General features: G+C 49.3%; 1 protein-coding gene across 1 annotated transcript in view; it reads left to right on the top strand.

Moving 5' to 3' along the window:
• Positions 1-19134, top strand: part of LOC137327792 (F-actin-monooxygenase MICAL2-like) — a 205017-nt gene that overhangs the window by 24892 nt on the left and 160991 nt on the right. Inside the window, exons 4-7 of the mRNA XM_067993598.1 lie at positions 5223-5370; positions 8858-9057; positions 11911-12029; positions 16381-16452. Coding sequence (XP_067849699.1) covers positions 5223-5370; positions 8858-9057; positions 11911-12029; positions 16381-16452 — 539 coding nt within the window. The remainder of the gene's footprint in view (positions 1-5222; positions 5371-8857; positions 9058-11910; positions 12030-16380; positions 16453-19134) is intronic.

Here is a 19134-nt window from a genome sequence, read left to right as displayed (position 1 = left end):
TCTCCCATCCTCTCCGCCTCTCTCTCCACCTCTCCGCCTCTCTCTTCCAACCTCTCCGCCTCTCTCTCCCAACCTCTCCGCCCCTCTCTCCCAACCTCTCCGCCTCTCTCTCTCAACCTCTCCGCCTCTCTCTCCACCTCTCCGCCTCTCTCTCTCAACCTCTCCGCCTCTGTCTCCACCTCTTCGCCTCTCTCTCCCAACCTCTCCGCCCCCCTCTCCCAGCCTCTCGGCCTCTCTCTCTCAACCTCTCCGCCCCTCTCTCTCAATATCTCCGCCCCTCTCTCTCAACCTCTCCGCCTCTCTCTCCCAAACTCTCCGCCTCTCTCTCCCAACCTCTCCGCCTCTCTCTCCCAACCTCTCCACCCCTCTCTCCCAACCTCTCCACCCCTCTCTCCTAACCTCTCCGCCTCTCTCTCCCAACCTCTCCGCTTCTCTCTCCCAACCTCTCCGCCTCTCTCCCAACCTCTCCGACCCTCTCTCCCAACCTCTCAGCCCCTCTCTCCCAACCTCTCCGCCTCTCTCTCCCAACCTCTCCGCCCCTCTCTCCCAACCTCTCCGCCCCTCTCTCTCAACCTCTCCGCCTCTCTCTCCCAACCTCTCCGCCCCTCCCTCAACCTCTCCGCCTCTCTCTCCCAAACTCTCCGCCCCTCTCTCCCAACCTCTCCGCCCCTCTCTCCCAACCTCTCCGCCCCTCTCTGCCAACCTCTCCGCCCCTCTCTGCCAAACTCTCCGCCTCTCTCTCCCAACCTCTCCGCCTCTCTCTCCCAACCTCTCCGCCTCTCTCTCCCAACCTCTCCGCCCCTCTCTCCCAACCTCTCCGCCCCTCTCTGCCAACCTCTCCGCCCCTCTCTGCCAAACTCTCCGCCCCTCTCTGCCAACCTCTCCGCCTCTCTCTCCCAACCTCTCCGCCTCTCTCTCCCAACCTCTCCGCCCCTCTCTCCCAACCTCTCCGCCCCTCTCTCCCAACCTCTCCGCCCCTCTCTCTCAACCCTCTCCGCCTCACTCTCCTCCTTTTAAGATGCTGCTTAAAACCTTTGACCAATCTTTTGGTCACCTGTCCTAATGTCTCCTTATGTGACTCGGTGTCAGCTTTTGTCTGATTTACGCTCCTGTGTGGCGCCCTGGGACGTCAAGGGCGCGATACAAATGCAAGTTGTTGTTCTGTTTACTTCAAAGCTCGAACCAGCCTAGATTTTGGTGTGAAAGCTTTTCATATCCAAACCATGCCGTGTATCTCTTCCACAGCCCTCGCTCCCCGTCGCTGTTTATAAGATATCCAAATATCTTTCAAGAGTCTTTGCCGTCAGGTTTTGTGTGTTTTTCTTTGTCAAATTGGACAACGTCGCACCACGAAGACCGCCCAAAACTGGGTCTCAAGTGCAATTTTCACTCCAAATCCTTCAAAAATTAAGAATACGGCCCTGAGTTTGCTTGGGTCACCATGCCAGTGATTACGCCAAGACTGTGCCCTCCAAACTCTGACCCCTGCCCCCCCACCCCGGAGTCATCTGAGAACAAAAACCTGGTATCAGTAAGAGTGACCGTGAAGCTGTCCGATTTTCGTTAAAAACCCAACTGGTTCACTGATGTCCTTTTTAAGGAAGGAAACCTCACCCGGTCCGGGCCTATATGTGACTCCAGTCCCACGCCAACGTGGTTGACTCTTAACTGCCCCCTGAAGTGGCCTCGCGAGCCCCTCGCCTGCGTCAAACCCGTTATAAAGAGAACTCCACACAGACTGCGGCAGTTCAAGAAGCAGGGCCTTCACCATCTTCCCGAGGCGGGCAATAAATGCCGGCCTTGTCAGTGACGCCCACATCCAGGGAATGAATTATTCTTTTGAAAGAGTCTCTTCGCCTCCCAAGTAAGGAAAGAAAAGAAAGGCTTGCATTTATGTCGCGTCTTTGGCAACCTCGGGACGTCCCAAGGTGCTTTGCAGCCAAAGGAAGTTCTCAAGTGCAGAAGCCCAGTCAATCCACTTGAAGTTATTTTTGCTTTCATTGATTCTTTGGTGCTGCTAAAATATATTTGTCCAACTTGAAGCAGTCCCGGCAAAATTACTAATAATTAAAGAGAAACCTAGATCTGACTGAACGCTGGACTCGATCATGTGATATTCCAATGTCCACTACTTAAGAGGAGACGTCAAGTTGTCTGACCTGATTTAGAATAACGAAAAGAGGAATGTCACATGATTCTAGGTTAAAATTAGCCCTTTGTATTCTTCGTTCATGGGATGTGGGCGTCGCTGGCGAGGCCGGCATTTATTGCCCATCCCTAACTGCCCCTTGAGAAGGTGGTGGTGAGCCGCCTTCTTGAACCGCTGCAGTCCGTGTGGTGAAGGTTCTCCCACAGTGCTGTTAGGAAGGGAGTTCCAGGATTTTGACCCAGCGACGATGAAGGGACGGCCGATATATTTCCAAGTCGGGATGGTGTGTGACTTGGAGGGGAACGTGCAGGTGGTGGTGTTCCCATGTGCCTGCTGCCCTCGTCCTTCCAGGTGGTAGAGGTCGCGGGTTTGGGAGGTGCTGTCGAAGAAGCCTTGGCGAGTTGCTGCAGTGCATCCTGTGGACGGTACACACTGCAGCCACAGTGCGCCGGTGGTGAAGGGAGTGAATGTTTAGGGTGGTGGATGGGGTGCCAATCAAGCGGGCTGCTTTGTGCTGGATGGTGTCGAGCTTCTTGAGTGTTGTTGGAGCTGCACTCATCCAGGCAAGTGGAGAGAATTCCATCACACTCCTGACTTGAGCCTTGTAGATGGTGGAAAGGCTTTGGGGAGTCAGGAGGTGAGTCACTCGCCACAGAATACCCAGCCTCTGACCTGCTCTTGTAGCCACAGTATTTATATGGCTGGTCCAGTTAAGTTTCTGGTCAATGGTGACCCCCAGGATGTTGATGGTGGGGGATTCGGCGATGGTAATGCCGTTGAATGTCAAGGGGAGATGGTTAGACTCTCTCTTGTTGGAGATGGTCATTGCCTGGCACTTGTCTGGTGCGAATGTTACTTGCCACTTATCAGCCCAAGCCTGGATGTTGTCCAGGTCTTGTTGCATGTGGGCTCGGACTGCTTCATTATCTGAGGGGTCGCAAAATTAGTCCGGGGCTTTTGAATCGACTTAATTGACCACACTTGGAGTAACTTGTTCCACTCTGGTCTCAATGCTACACGAAGGGTATTAAAACACTGGAGAAATAGCAGATGCTCTGAGGATCATTTTCCAATCCTCACTAGATACAGGGGACGTACCGGAGGACTGGAAGACTGCAAACGTAGTACCATTGTTTAAAAAGGGTACGAGGGAAAGGCCGAACAATTATAGGCCGGTCAGTCTTACCTCGGTGGTGGGCAAACTATTAGAATCAATACTGAGAGATAGGATAAACTGTCACTTGGAAAGGCATGGTTTAATCAGGGATAGTCAGCATGGATTTGTTCAGGCAAGGTCACGCCTTACAAATCTGATTAAATTCTTTGAGGAAGTGACAAGGAGGATTGATGAGGGTAGTGCAGTGGATGTTGTCTACATGGATTTGACAAGGTCCCACATGGCAGACTGGTCAGAAAGGTAAAAGCCCATGGGATACAGGGAAATGTGGTGAATTGGATCCAAAATTGGTTCAGTAACAGGAAACAAAGGGTAAAAGTCAATGGATGTCTTTGCGAATGGAAATCCATTTCCAGTGGTGTGCCACAGGGCTCAGTGTTGGGTCCCTTGCTGTTTGTGATATATATTAATGATTTGGACTTGAATGTAGGGGCCCTGATTGGCAAATTTGCAGACGACACAAAAATTGGCCATGTAGTTGATAGTGAAGAGGATAGCTGTAGACTCCAAGAAGATATCAATGGGTTGGTGGAGTGGGCGGAAAAGTGGCAAATGGAGTTCACCCAGAGAAGTGTGAGGTAATGCACTTAGGGAGGGCAAACAGTAAAAGGGAATACGCAGTAAACGGGAATATATTGAGAGGGGTAGAGGAAGTGAGAGACCTTGGAGTGCATGTGCACAGGTCCCTGAGGGTGGCAGTACAGGTAGATAAGGTTGTGAAGAAGGCATACGGAATGCTCTCAGTTATTAGCCGAGGTATAGAATACAAAAGCAGGGATGTAATGATGGAACTGTATAAAACGCTGGTAAGGCCACAGCTGGAGTATTGTGCGCAGTTCTGGTCACCACATTACAGGAAGGACGAAATTGCTCTGGAGAGAGTGCAGAGAAGATTTACAAGAATGTTGCCAGGGCTTGAAAATTGCAGCTCCGAGGAGAGATTGGACAGGCTGGGGTTGTTTTCCTTGGAGCAGAGGAGGCTGAGGGGGGACTTGATTGAGGTGTACAAAATTATGAGGGGCCCAGATAGAGTAGACAGGAAGTACCTGTTTCCCCTAGCGGAGAGTTCAAGAACTAGAGGACGTAGATTTAAGCTGATTGGCGGAAGGATTAGAGGGGACATGAGGAAAAACTTTTTTATCCAGTGGGTGTATGGAATTAGTTACCCGAGTTGGAGGTAGAGGCAGGGACCCTCAAACTCTTTTAAAAAGTACCTGGACCTGCACCTAAAGTGCTGTAAGCTGCAGGGCTACGGACCGGGTGCTGGAAGGTGGGATTAGAATGGGCACCTGGTTGTTCTTCGGGCCGGCGCGGACAGGATGGGCCGAATGGCCCCCTTCTGTGCCGTATCTTTTCTATGGTTCTAAAGTGCAGAAAAGGTTTACAAGGACGATGCCAGAATTGAGAAGTTGGAACTATCAGGAAAGACCGAACAGGTGGGGGGCTCTTTTCTCTCTAGAAAAGAGAAGACTGAGAGGAGACCTGATGGAGGACTTTACAATTATGTTGGGGTTCGATAGGGTGAATGTGGAGCAGCTGTTCTCACTTGTGGGAGAGTCCAGAACAAGGCGGGGATAAATGTAAGCCAGTCGCTCGCAGATCAAATCAAGAATTTCTTTACGCAGGGAGTGGTGAGAATGTGGGACTCGCTGGCACATGGAGTGGTTGAAGGAGAGAGCGTGGACACATTTAAGGGGAGGCTTGATGCAAAAATGAGGGAGAAGAGGGATATGGGGTGAGGGGGTGCAGGGAGGGAGGAGGCTCGTGTGGTGTACAAACGCCATCATAGACCGGTTGGGCCGAATGGCCTGAATTCTGTGCTGTAATTCACGTCTCCGTGACATTTATCAAACTGCTCATCCGTTGTGTTCTTGTGTTTACCTTTTTCAACTGCAGAGTCGGAGATCCGTCCCAATAGGCTCTTAACCTGGTGCCAGAAGGAAACGGAGAGCTACAAGAACGTGACGGTCACCGACCTGACCAGCTCGTGGAGGAGTGGGCTGGCGTTGTGTGCAATCATCCATCACTTCTGCCCACAACTCATGTACGATTAACTTTCGTACGATCTGTAACAATGAAGGGGCGCGTTGACCCGAGGGGAGTGAACCTTCGGGTCCCGGCCAGAGCCCTCTTCACGTAGCTTTGCTCCTGGATGACCTGAGGCTCCAGTCGAGAGCTCCTGGGATGGCAGGACTGACGTATGAGGAGAGATCGGGTCGACTAGGCCTGTGTTCACTCGAGTTTAGAAGAACATAAGAAATAGGAGCAGGAGTCGACCAATCGGCCCCTCGAGCCTGCTCCGCCATTCACTAAGATCATGGCTGATCTGATCCTAACCTCAAATCTAAAGAACACAAGAAGTAGGAGCAGGACCCGGCCACTCAGCCCCTGGGCCCTCTCCGCCACCCACAGGGCCTTGACCGATCCGAACTCAGCTTCATGTCCAATTTCCTGCCCGCTCCCCGTAACCCCTAATTCCCTTTACTTCCAGGAAACTGTCTATTTCTGTTTTAAATTTATTTAATGATGTAGCTTCCTGGGGCAGCAAATTCCACAGACCCACCACCCTCTGAGTGAAGAAGTTCCTCCTCATCTCAGTTTTGAAAGAGCAGCCCCTTATTCTAAGATTATGCCCCCTCGTTCTAGTTTCACCCATCCTTGGGAACATCCTTACCGCATCCACCCGATCAAACCCCTTCACAATCTTATATGTTTCAATAAGATCGCCTCTCATTCTTCTGAACGCCAATGAGTAGAGTCCCAATCTACTCAACCTCTCCTCATATGTCCGCCCCCTCATCCCCGGGATTAACCGAGTGAACCTTCTTTGTACTGCCTCGAGAGCAAGTGTGTCTTTTCTTAAATATGGACACCAAAACTGTATGCAGTATTCCAGGTGCGGTCTCACCAATACCTTATATAACTGCAGCAATACCTCCCTGTTTTTATATTCTATCCCCCTAGTAATAAAAGCCAACATGCCATTGGCCTTCTTGATCACCTGCTACACCTGCATACTAACTAAATCTCATTGAAACATATAAAATTCTAACAGGACTAGACAGACTAGATGCAGGGAGGATGTTCCCGATGGATGGGGAGTCCAGAACCAGGGGTCACAGTCTCAGGATACGGGGTGTGCCATTTAGAACCGAGATGAGGAGAAATTTCTTCACTCAGAGGGTGGTGAACCTGTGGAATTCCCTACCACAGAAGGCAGTGGAGGCCAAGTCATTAGATGTATTCAAGAAGGAGATAGATATATTTCTTAATGCTAAAGGGATCAAGGGATATGGGGAAAAAGCGGGAACAGGGTACTGAGTTAGACGATCAGCCATGATCATTTTGAATGCGGAGCAGGCCCAAAGGGCTGAATGGCCTACTCTTGCTCCTATTTTCCATGAGAGGACTTTGCATGTTTTGGGCCCAGGCATGAGGAGCACTCTCCAAATATTTAAGTTGAGCTTTGGGTACGTTTGAAAGGTGCACAGGATTTCCAACAGATCCTTCAATGAGGCACCTCAGTGGATTTACATTGCCTACGGGTGTAAAACAGAAGAGATGTGAGACCCCCCCCCCCAGCTCAGGGGGGGGGCTCGCTCTGCATTAAGCAGATATCCCACGGTGTAACTTCAGGGCGTTTGTGATCTTAACGGGCCGTTTCCTAAAATTCCGCTCTGTCGGAAGTTAGGAGTAAGTTTCCCAGTGCAGTCCACAGCGTAGCAGAGTCTCACCTATTGGGAGTTCAGCCGCACGATTGTCTGCCCGTCGAAATTCCCAGAGGGGCTAGGCTCCCCACCGGGAGAGCCCGTTTGTGCAAAGTGACCCCCCCCGAGGTGCTTTCTCACCTGGAGCCGAGACGAGGAGAAATTTCTTCACTCAGAGGGTGGTGAACCTGTGGAATTCTCTACCCCAGAAGGCAGTGGAGGCCAAGTCATTAGCTGTATTCGAGAAGGAGATGGATATATTTCTTAACGCTAAAGGGATCAAGGGATATGTTCGAAAAATAAGTTTCGGTTCTTGGGAAAGTCCTGAAGGAAAACTTGCTTCCTGCAGTGCAAGCAATGTGCTTGACCTTTCACCTGTGTTCACCATAAACCATGTAATTAGTGAGGAACACGAATCAGCCAAGCTCAAAGCAAAGGATGATGTATTAAGTACGGTATTAGAGCATTACTGAAATGCTTCCCAGTGCTGTAGAATGGTTTCTCCATAAATTTGAGCTCATCCAAAACTCTGCTGCCCCGTATCCTAACTCGCACCAAGTCCCGTTCTCCCATCACCCCCCTGACCCACATCGGCTCCCGGGCCGGGAACGCCTCGATTTTTAAAATTCTCATTCTTGTTTTCAAATCCCCTCCATGGCCCTCTCGCCCCCCCCTCCCTATCTCTGTAACCTCCTCCAGCCCTACGACCCTCCGAGATCTCTGCGCTCCTCCAATTCCGGCCTCTTGCGCATTCCCTGATTTCCATCGCTCCGCCATTGGCGGCCGTGCCTTCAGCTGCCTGGGCCCGAAGCTCGGGAATTTCCCTCCCTAAAGCTCTCCACCTCTCTACCCTCCTTAAAACCTACCTCTTTGACCAAGCTTTTGGTCACCTGTCCTAATATCTCCTTATGTGGCTCATGTCAAATTTTGTCAGAACATTGAATACAGGAGTTGGGATGTCTTGTTGAAGTTGTACAAGACATTAGTAAGGCCACACTTGGAATACTGTGTACAGTTCTGGTCACCCTATTATAGAAAGGATATTATTAAACTGGAAAGAGTGCAGAAAAGATTTACTAGGATGCTACCGGGACTTGATGGTTTGACTTATAGGGAGAGGTTAGATAGACTGGGACTTTTTTCCCTGGAGAGTAGGAGGTTAAGGGGTGATCTTATAGAAGTCTATAAAATAATGAGGGGCATAGATAAGGTAGATAGTCAAAATCTTTTCCCAAAGGTAGGGGAGTCTATAACGAGGGGCATAGATTTAAGGTGAGAGGGGAGAGATACAAAAGGGTCCAGAGGGGCAATTTTTTCACTCAAAGGGTGGTGAGTGTCTGGAACGAGCTGCCAGAGGCAGTAGTAGAGGTGGGTACAATTTTGTCTTTTAAAAAGCATTTGGACAGTTACATGGGTAAGACGGGTATAGAGGGATATGGGCCAAGTGCAGGCAATTGGGACTAGCTTAATGGTATAAACTGGGCGACATGGACATGTTGGGCCGAAGGGCCTGTTTCCATGTTGTAAACTTCTATGATTCTATAACGCTCCTGTGAAGCGCCTTGGGGTATTTTACAATGATAAAGGCGCTATATAAATGCAGGTTGTTGTAGGATTGAAGCATGTTTGGATCTCACACCGTGGGTGCAAAAATGTTGACTTGGTTGGTGGACGTTTGACATTTTTGAAACCCCAGACTTGGCGTAAAGGGAGTGTTTTGTGAGAGAGCAGGCCCCAGCCCCCTGGCCCTGGCCCCCTAGCCCACTGCGCCCAGCCGTCCAGACCCCGACCCCAGTCGTGTGACCCTTCTGTTTTGTTCCCCAGTGACTTCGACGCACTGAATGAAGCCAACGCCGCCAAAAACAACCAGCTCGCCTTCGACATTGCGGAGCGCGAATTTGGAATCTCTCCGGTCACCACTGGGAAGGAGATGGCTTCCGCCAGCGAGCCCGACAAGCTGAGCATGGTGATGTACCTCTCCAAGTTCTACGAGCTCTTCCGAGGCACCTCCCAGTCAGCTGCTGGTGAGTGGTCCATCTCTTGTAATGTACATTGGCCGTGCGGCCCTATTCTCGCCCCTGAGTCAGAAGGCCGTGGGTTCGAGCCCCACTCCAGAGACTTGAGCCCATAATCCAGGCTGACGCTCCCGGTGCCAGCACTGAGGGAGTGCTGCGCTGTCTGAGGTGCCGTCTTTCGCGTGAGACGTCAAACCGAGGGTTCCATCTGCCCTCTCGGGCGGGCGTAAAAGATCCCGTGGCCACTGTTTCAAAGAAGGACAGGGGAGTTCTCCCCGGTGTCCTGGACAATATTTATCCCTCAACCAACATCGATCAAACAAATTATTTGGTTATTATCACATTGTGGGACCTTGCTGTAGGCAAATTGGCTGCTGCGTTTCCTACATTACAACAATTCCTTCTGTAAATGAATAATGTATGCAAATAAATAAGTGACTCCCCTCCCAACGATATCGTATCTGGGACCCTCGCAGTCCAGGTGACCTGCTTCTCGATTGATTGGACCATACTTAAGAAAAGACATGCTTGCTCTCGAGGCAGTACAAAGAAGGTTCACTCGGTTAATCCCGGGGATGAGGGGGCGGACATATGAGGAGAGGTTGAGGAGATTGGGACTCTACTCATTGGAGTTCAGAAGAATGAGAGGCGATCTTATTGAAACATATAAGATTGTGAAGGGGCTTGATCGGGTGGATGCGGTAAGGATGTTCCCAAGGATGGGTGAAACTAGAACTAGGGGGCATAATCTTAGAATAAGGGGCTGCTCTTTCAAAACTGAGATGAGGAGAAACTTCTTCACTCAGAGGGTAGTAGGTCTGTGGAATTTGCTGCCCCAGGAAGCTGTGGAAGCTACATCATTAAATAAATTTAAAACAGAAATAGACAGTTTCCTAGAAGTAAAGGGAATTAGGGGTAACGGGGAGCGGGCAGGAAATTGGACATGAATTTGGATTTGAGGTTAGGATCAGACCAGCCATGATCTTATTGAATGGCGGAGCAGGCTCGAGGGGCCGATTGGCCTACTCCTGCTCCTATTTCTTATGTTTTTATGTTCGAGTTGTATTCTTCAAAGCATCCACACTATTCCCCTCGTGTCGTCTGCTTGCGACAATGTAACAACAAGAACTTGCATTTATATAGCGCCTTTAGTCCCAGGGGAATGTCAATGGATGTTATTTATATGGACTTCCAGAAGGCATTTGATAAGGTCCCACATGAGAGACTGTTAGCGAAGTCTGAAGCCCATGGAATCGAGGGAAAAGTACGGACTTGGTTAGGAAGTTGGCTGAGCGAAAGGCGACAGAGAGTAGGGATAATGGGAAGGTCCTCACATTGGCAGGATGTGATTAGTGGAGTCCCGCAGGGATCTGTCTTGGGGCCTCAATTATTCACAATATTTATTAACGACTTAGATGAAGGCACAGAAAGTCTCATATCTAAGTTTGCCGATGACACAAAGATTAGTGGCATTGTAAGCAGTGTAGATGAAAACATAAAATTACAAAGCGATATTGATAGATTAGGTGAATGGGCAAAACTGTGGCAAATGGAATTCAATGTAGACAAATGTGAGGTCATCCACTTTGGATCAAAAAAGGATAGAACAGGGTACTTTCTAAATGGTAAAAAGTTAAAAACAGTGGATGTCCAAAGGGACTTCGGGGTTCAGGTACATCGATCATTGAAGTGTCATGAACAGGTGCAGTAAATAATCAATAAGGCTAATGGAATGCTGGCCTTTATATCTCGAGGACTGGAGTACAAGGGGGCAGAAGTTATGCTGCGGCTGTACAAAACCCTGGTTAGACCGCACCTGGAGTACTGTGAGCAGTTCTGGGCACCGCACCTTCGGAAGGACATGTTGGCCTTGGAGGGAGTGCAGCGTAGGTTTACTAGAATGATACCCGGACTTCAAGGGTTAAGTTACGAGGAGAGATTACACAAATTGGGGTTGTATTCTCTGGAGTTTCGAAGGTCAAGGGGTGATCTGATCGAAGTTTATAAGATATTAAGGGGAACGGATAGGGTGGATAGAGAGAAACTATTTCCGCTGGTTGGGGATTCTAGGAGTAGGGGGCACAGTCTAAAAATTAGAGCCAGACCTTTCAGGAGCGAGATTAGAAAACATTTCTACACAAAGGGTGGTAGAAGTTTGGAACTCTCTTCCGCAAACGGCAATTGATACTAGCTCAATTGCTAAATTTAAATCTGAGATAGATAGCTTTTTGGCAACCAAAGGTATTAAGGGATATGGGCCAAAGGCAGGTATATGGAGTTAGATCACAGATCAGCCATGATCTTATCAAATGGCGGAGCAGGCACGAGGGGCTGAATGGCCTACTCCTGTTCCTATGTTCCTTTGTAAGGTGCTTCACAGGAGCGATTATCAAACAAAATTTGGCACCGAACCACATAAGGAGATATTGGGACAGGTGACCAAAGGCTTGGTCAAAGAGGTAGGTTTTAAGGAGCGTCTTAAAGGAGGAGAGAGAGGCGGAGAGGTTTACGGAGGGAAGTCCAGAGCTCAGGGCCCATGCACCTGAAGGCACGGCCGCCAATGGTGGAGCGATTTAAAATCGGGGATGCGCAAGAGGCCAAAATTGGAGGAACGCAGAGATCTCGGATGGTTGTTGGGCTGGAGGAGGTCACAGAGATAGGGAGGGGCAAGGCCATGGACGGATTTGGAACTGTGAGGAGGAGAATTTTACAACCGATGTTGATCAGGAGCAGTCTTCCAACTGTTCTGGAGGAACTCCTCTCTGGAATGGAAGGTTTGTCTTTGATCCGTACAAATGGACGGACAACATTTATGATGATGTTGTTGACTTCAGTTGAACAAAATATTTTGTGTTTTTGCAGCAAGTATCTTCAGAGAAGATAAGGACAATAGCAATGGCATATCTGCACCTCCATCCAGGCAATCACATTCTCTCTTCAGCCTCATCAATTTGCCATTGCCAAGAAAACGGACACCAAAGGTAAGAGATGATAACAGGCCCTGTGTTTTGGATGTGTGGAATCTGACTCGGGAAATAAGTTCACATGAAACTTGTGGGGTGGACATAGAGAAGATGTTTCCACTTGTGAGGGAGTCTAAAAACTAGGGGGTCATAAATATAAGATAGTCACTAATAAATCCAGTAGGGAATTCAGGAGAAACTTCTTTACCCAGAGAGTGGTGAGAATGTGGAACTCGCTCCCACAAGGAGTAGTTGAGGCGAATAGTGTAGATGGATTTAAGGGGAAGCTGGATAAACACATGAGGGAGAAGGGAATAGAAGGATATGCTGATAGGGTGAGATGAAGTGGGGAGGGAAGAGGCTTGTGTGGAGCATAAACCCGCGACCTCTACCACCTAGAAGGACAAGGGCAGCAGGCACATGGGAACAACACCACCTGCACGTTCCCCCTCCAAGTTACACGCCATCCCGACTTGGAAATATATCGGCCGTTCCTTCATCGTCGCTGGGTCAAAATCCTGGAACTCCCTTCCTAACAGCACTGTGGGAGAACCTTCACCACACGGACTGCAGCGGTTCAAGAAGGCGGCTCACCACCACCTTCTCAAGGGGCAATTAGGGATGGGCAATAAATGCCGGCCTCGCCAGCGACGCCCACATCCCATGAACGAATATAAAAAAATGGCCAGTTTGTGTGCTGTAAATTCTATGTAATCCCAACGAATTGAAGGGGTAATGTTAAGACTTTGCTTCTGCCAGGGGAGCTCTCCAGCCAGGAATGCAGGTTCAAGAGTCACCCTGGAATTTTATAGCCCTGTCTCTGATCAACAGACCCATCTGGCAATCTCCCTGACGAGAGAGAGGGGCTTTCAAAATGACCCCTCGGAGGCCTTTCACTCTCTCTCCTTCAGTTGTTTGAGAGGCAAATGAGAAACTGTAGTTATGAGGAGAGACTTGAGGTCAAAGTCTCTGGTAAAAGAATCAGAGGCGGCATGAGGGAAACATTTTTTTACGCAGCGATGATCTGGGACGCGCTGCCTGAAAGGGCGGTGGAAGCAGATTCAATAATGACTTTCAAAAGGGAATTGGATACGAAGGGGAAAAATTTGCAGGTCCGTGGGGAAAGAGCAGGACGAGTCGGATTGCTCCTTTCAAAGAGCCGGCACAGGCACGAAGGGCTGAATGGCCTCCTTCTGTGCTGTAAGATTCTCTGATTCCGGACTGGAACTATTTCCACTGGAGCAGAGAAGACTAAGAAGAACAAGTACAGCAAGAACTTGCATTGATCGAGCACCTTCAACGTCCGAAAACATCCCAAGGTCCTTCACAGGAGCGAATCATCGAGGAGGTTGCTGCAATGAATTAAGAAAAAAACTATTTCCACTGGTTGGTTGGGGAAATAAGTGATGTGGGAAGATCAATTTAAAAATTGGTGTCGAGAGAGTGAGGAGAAAGGTGAAGAGAGATTTTGTTCGGTGGAGAGATGCTACACTGCAGTGTTTGGTCCAGGTCGAGACCATTGCATCTTTTCAGGGAAGAGTGGATAAATGTTTGAAGAGGTTTGATACAGGGCAATGGGGAGAGAGCGGGGCAGTGGGATTATTATGGGATTGATACAGGGCTATGGGGAGAGAGTGGGGCAGTGGGATTAGTTTGGGATTGATACAGGGCGATGGGGAGAGAGCGGGGCAGTGGGATTATTATGGGATTGATACAGGGCAATGGGGAGAGAGCGGGGCAGTGGGATTATTATGGGATTGATACAGGGCTGTGGGGAGAGAGTGGGGCAGTGGGATTAGTTTGGGATTGATACAGGGCGATGGGGAGAGAGCGGGGCAGTGGGATTATTATGGGATTGATACAGGGCTATGGGGAGAGAGCGGGGCAGTGGGATTATTATGGGATTGATACAGGGCAATGGGGAGAGAGTGGGGCAGTGGGATTATTATGGGATTGATACAGGGCTATGGGGAGAGAGTGGGGCAGTGGGATTATTATGGGATTGATACAGGGCTATGGGGAGAGAGCGGGGCAGTGGGATTATTATGGGATTGATACAGGGCTATGGGGAGAGAGCGGGGCAGTGGGATTATTATGGGATTGATACAGGGCTATGGGGAGAGAGCGGGGCAGTGGGATTATTATGGGATTGATACAGGGCTATGGGGAGAGAGCGGGGCAGTGGGATTATTATGGGATTGATACAGGGCGATGGTGAGAGAGCGGGGCAGTGGGATTATTATGGGATTGATACAGGGCTATGGGGAGAGAGCAGGGCAGTGGGATTATTATGGGATTGATACACGGCTATGGGGAGAGAGCGGGGCAGTGGGATTAGTTTGGGATTGATACAGGACTATGGGGAGAGAGCAGGGCAGTGGGATTAGTTTGGGTTTGATACAGGACTATGGGGAGAGAGTGGGACAGTGGGATTAGTTTGGGATTGATACAGGGCTATGGGGAGAGAGTGGGACAGTGGGATTAGTTTGGGATTGATACAGGGCTATGGGGAGAGAGTGGGACAGTGGGATTAGTTTGGGATTGATACAGGGCTATGGGGAGAGAGCGGGGCAGTGGGATTAGTTTGGGATTGATACAGGGCTATGGGGAGAGAGTGGGACAGTGGGATTAGTTTGGGATTGATACAGGGCTATGGGGAGAGAGTGGGACAGTGGGATTAGTTTGGGATTGATACAGGGCTATGGGGAGAGAGCGGGGCAGTGGGATTATTATGGGATTGATACGGGGCTATGGGGAGAGAGTGGGACAGTGGGATTAGTTTGGGATTGATACAGGGCTATGGGGAGAGAGCGGGGCAGTGGGATTAGTTTGGGATTGATACAGGGCTATGGGGAGAGAGCGGGGCAGTGGGATTAGTTTGGGATTGATACAGGGCAATGGGGAGAGAGCGGGGCAGTGGGATTATTATGGGATTGATACAGGGCTCTGGGGAGAGAGCGGGGCAGTGGGATTATTATGGGATTGATACAGGGCTATGGGGAGAGAGCGGGGCAGTGGGATTAGTTTGGGATTGATACAGGGCAATGGGGAGAGAGCGGGGCAGTGGGATTATTATGGGATTGATACAGGGCTATGGGGAGAGAGCGGGGCAGTGGGATTATTATGGGATTGATACAGGGCTATGGGGAGAGAGCGGGGCAGTGGGATTATTATGGGATTGATACAGGGCGATGGGGAGAGAGTGGGGCAGTGGGATTATTATGGGATTGATACAGGGCGATGGGGAGAGAGCGGGGCAGTGGGATTAGTTTGGGATTGATACAGGGCTATGGGGAGAGAGCGGGGCAGTGGGATTATTATGGGATTGATACAGGGCGATGGGGAGAGAGCGGGGCAGTGGGATTATTATGGGATTGATACAGGGCTATGGGGAGAGAGCGGGGCAGTGGGATTAGTTTGGGATTGATACAGGGCTATGGGGAGAGAGCGGGGCAGTGGGATTATTATGGGATTGATACAGGGCGATGGGGAGAGAACGGGGCAGTGGGATTATTATGGGATTGATACAGGGCTATGGGGAGAGAGCAGGGCAGTGGGATTATTATGGGATTGATACAGGGCTATGGGGAGAGAGCGGGGCAGTGGGATTAGTTTGGGATTGATACAGGACTATGGGGGAGAGCGGGGCAGTGGGATTAGTTTGGGGATTGATACAGGGCGATGGGGAGAGAGCGGGGCAGTGGGATTAGTTTGGGATTGATACAGGGCTATGGGGAGAGAGCGGGGCAGTGGGATTAGTTTGGGATTGATACAGGGCGATGGGGAGAGAGCGGGGCAGTGGGATTAGTTTGGGATTGATACAGGGCTATGGGGAGAGAGCGGAGCAGTGGGATTAGTTTGGGATTGATACAGGGCTATGGGGAGAGAGCGGGGCAGTGGGATTAGTTTGGGGATTGATACAGGGCTATGGGGAGAGAGCGGGGCAGTGGGATTAGTTTGGGATTGATACAGGGCTATGGGGAGAGAGTGGGGCAGTGGGATTATTATGGGATTGATACAGGGCTATGGGGAGAGAGTGGAGCAGTGGGATTAGTTTGGGATTGATACAGGGCTATGGGGAGATAGTGGGGCAGTGGGATTAGTTTGGGGATTGATACAGGGCGATGGGGAGATAGTGGGGCAGTGGGATTAGTCTCAGATTGCTCTAACAGATATTAGCTACAGAAATGATAGGCTGAATGGCCGCGTTCTGTCACTAAGCCTCTGAGGTAATATAGAAACAGAGTTTAATTTATTGGGGTGTTTTTCCTTTGGTCGATGCTGTGTACCAGTGTAATTGTGGGGACACCAGCACACTCACCCTCTCACACAATGTACATCTCCTCTTAATGAGTTTCTACCTTTCCAGCAAGAAAAGAAGACTGAAGATGAAGATGCAGCAAGTAAGAGGAGGAAGAGAACCATGACGCAGGCACACGAGGTAAGTGAGGGAAAGGACAATTGGGACTGTGTATCATCCAGCAGCAGGAAAGCAAAATCTGCCTTCGTTTCATGGGAGAAATAATTATTCTCTTCCTGGGCAATTGGAGTCATTCGTGGGAATGTCGGACACTCACCTTTCTGTGTGGGGGAACTCCCCTCCAATCATTGACCCTCTCTCCTAAGGGACTCCTGTCTAAAAAGATAACTGTAAACAATTTTACAACACCAAGTTATAGTCCAGCAATTTTATTTTAAATTCACAAGCTTTCGGAGGCTTCCTCCTTCGTCAGGTGAACGATGTGAAAATGAAAACCTCGAAATGAAATCGCATTTATAATTCACAGAACAATGCTTGGTGAGTACGGACAGTTTTTTCAACTGCCCGTTGCCAAGGCAATCAGTGTGCAGACAGACAGGTGTTACCTGCAAGGTCTCCGAATATACAAATCACCAAAAAAAACAACAAACAAAAAAAACAGAGATAGAGAGGTAGAAACATAGAAAAGACAGCAACTGACCCGTTATATTAAAAACAGATAACATTTGTTCGGGAAAGCTTGTGAATTTAAAATAAAATTGCTGGACTATAACTTGGTGTTGTAAAATTGTTTACAATTGTCAACCCCAGTCCATCACCGGCATCTCCACATCATAAAAAGATAACGTGAGCTACCCCAAAGGGAAAACGTGCAACAGAAGTCGAGCGTTAGTAAGTTCACGAATGGAGAAAGATACAGAACAGCAACTTGCATTTTTTATGAGAACATGAACATAAGAACAGAAGAAATAGGAGCAGGAGTAGGCCAATCGGCCCCTCGAGCCTGCTCCGCCATTCAATAAGATCATGGCTGATCTGATCCTAACCTCAAATCTAAATTTATGTCCAATTTCCTGCCCGCTCCCCGTAACCCCTAATTCCCTTTACTTCTAGGACACTGTCTATTTCTGTTTTAAATTTATTTAATGATGTAGCTTCGACAGCTTCCTGGGGCAGCAAATTCCACAGACCTACTACCCTCTGAGTGAAGAAGTTTCTCCTCATCTCAGTTTTGAAAGAGCAGCCCCTTATTCTAAGATTATGCCCCCTAGTTCTAGTTTCACCCATCCTTGGGAACATCCTTACCGCATCCACCCGATCAAGCCCCTTCACAATCTTATATGTTTCAATAAGATCGCCTCTCATTCTTCTGAACTCATAGAGTCATAGAGTCATAGAGTTATACAGCACGGATAGAGGCCCTTCGGCCCATCGTGTCCGCGCCGGCCATCAGCTCTGTCTACTCTAATCCCATATTCCAGCATTTGGTCCGTAGCCTTGTATGCTATGGCATTTCAAGTGCTCATCCAAATGCTTCTTGAATGTTGTGAGGGTTCCTGCCTCCACAACCCTCTCAGGCAGTGAGTTCCAGAGTCCAACCACCCTCTGGGTGAAAAAATTCTTTCTCAAATCCCCTCTAAACCTCCCGCCTTTTACCTTGAATCTATGTCCCCTTGTTATAGAACCCTCAACGAAGGGAAAAAGCTCCTTAGTATCCATCCTATCTGTGCCCCTCATAATTTTGTACACCTCAATCATGTCCCCCCTCAGCCTCCTCTGCTCCAAGGAAAACAAACCCAATCTTCCCAGTCTCTCTTCATAGCTGAAGCACTCCAGCCCTGGTAACATCCTGGTGAATCTCCTCTGCACCCTCTCCAAAGCGATCACATCCTTCCTGTAGTGTGGTGACCAGAACTGCACACAGTACTCCAGCTGTGGCCTAACCAGTGTTTTATACAGCTCCATCATAACCTCCTTGCTCTTATATTCTATGCCTCGGCTAATAAAGGCAAGTATCCCATATGCCTTCTTTACCACCTTATCTACCTGTTCCGCCGCCTTCAGGGATCTGTGAACTTGCACACCAAGATCCCTCTGACCCTCTGTCTTGCCTAGGGTCCTCCCATTCATTGTGTATTCCCTTGCCTTGTTAGTCCCTCCAAAGTGCATCACCTCGCACTTTTCCGGGTTAAATTCCATTTGCCACTGTTCCGCCCATCTGACCAACCCATCTATATCGTCCTGCAGACTGAGGCTATCCTCCTCGCTATTTACCACCCTACCAATTTTTGTATCATCAGCAAACTTACTGATCATACCTTTTACATTCATATCCAAGTCATTAATGTAGACGACAAACAGCAAGGGACCCAGCACCGATCCCTGTGGTACCCCACTGGCCACAGGCTTCCAGTCACAAAAACAACCTTCGACCATCACCCTCTGCCTTCTGCCACTAAGCCAGTTTTGTATCCAAAGTGCCAAGGCACCCTGGATTCCATGGGCTCGTACCTTCTTGACCAGTCTCCTGTGGGGGACTTTATCGAAGGCCTTACTGAAATCCATGTATACCACATCCACTGCGTTACTCTCATCCACACGCCGAGTCACCCCCTCAAAAAATTCAATCAAATTAGTCAGACATGATCTTCCCTTGACAAAGCCATGTTGACTATCCCTGATTAATCCTTGCTTCTCCAAGTGGAGACTAATTTTGTCCTTCAGAATTTTTTCCAATAATTTTCCTACCACTGATGTTAGGCTCACTGGCCTGTAGTTCCTCGGTTTTTCCCTACTCCCCTTCTTGAATAATGGTATTACATTAGCGGTTCTCCAGTCCTCTGGCACATCCCCTGTGGCCAG

The sequence above is a fragment of the Heptranchias perlo genome, chromosome 12 (genome assembly GCF_035084215.1).
Source record: "Heptranchias perlo isolate sHepPer1 chromosome 12, sHepPer1.hap1, whole genome shotgun sequence".
Taxonomy (NCBI): domain Eukaryota; kingdom Metazoa; phylum Chordata; class Chondrichthyes; order Hexanchiformes; family Hexanchidae; genus Heptranchias; species Heptranchias perlo.
Note: the sequence above shows the minus strand (reverse complement) of the source record. Positions and strands in the feature narration are given on the sequence as shown.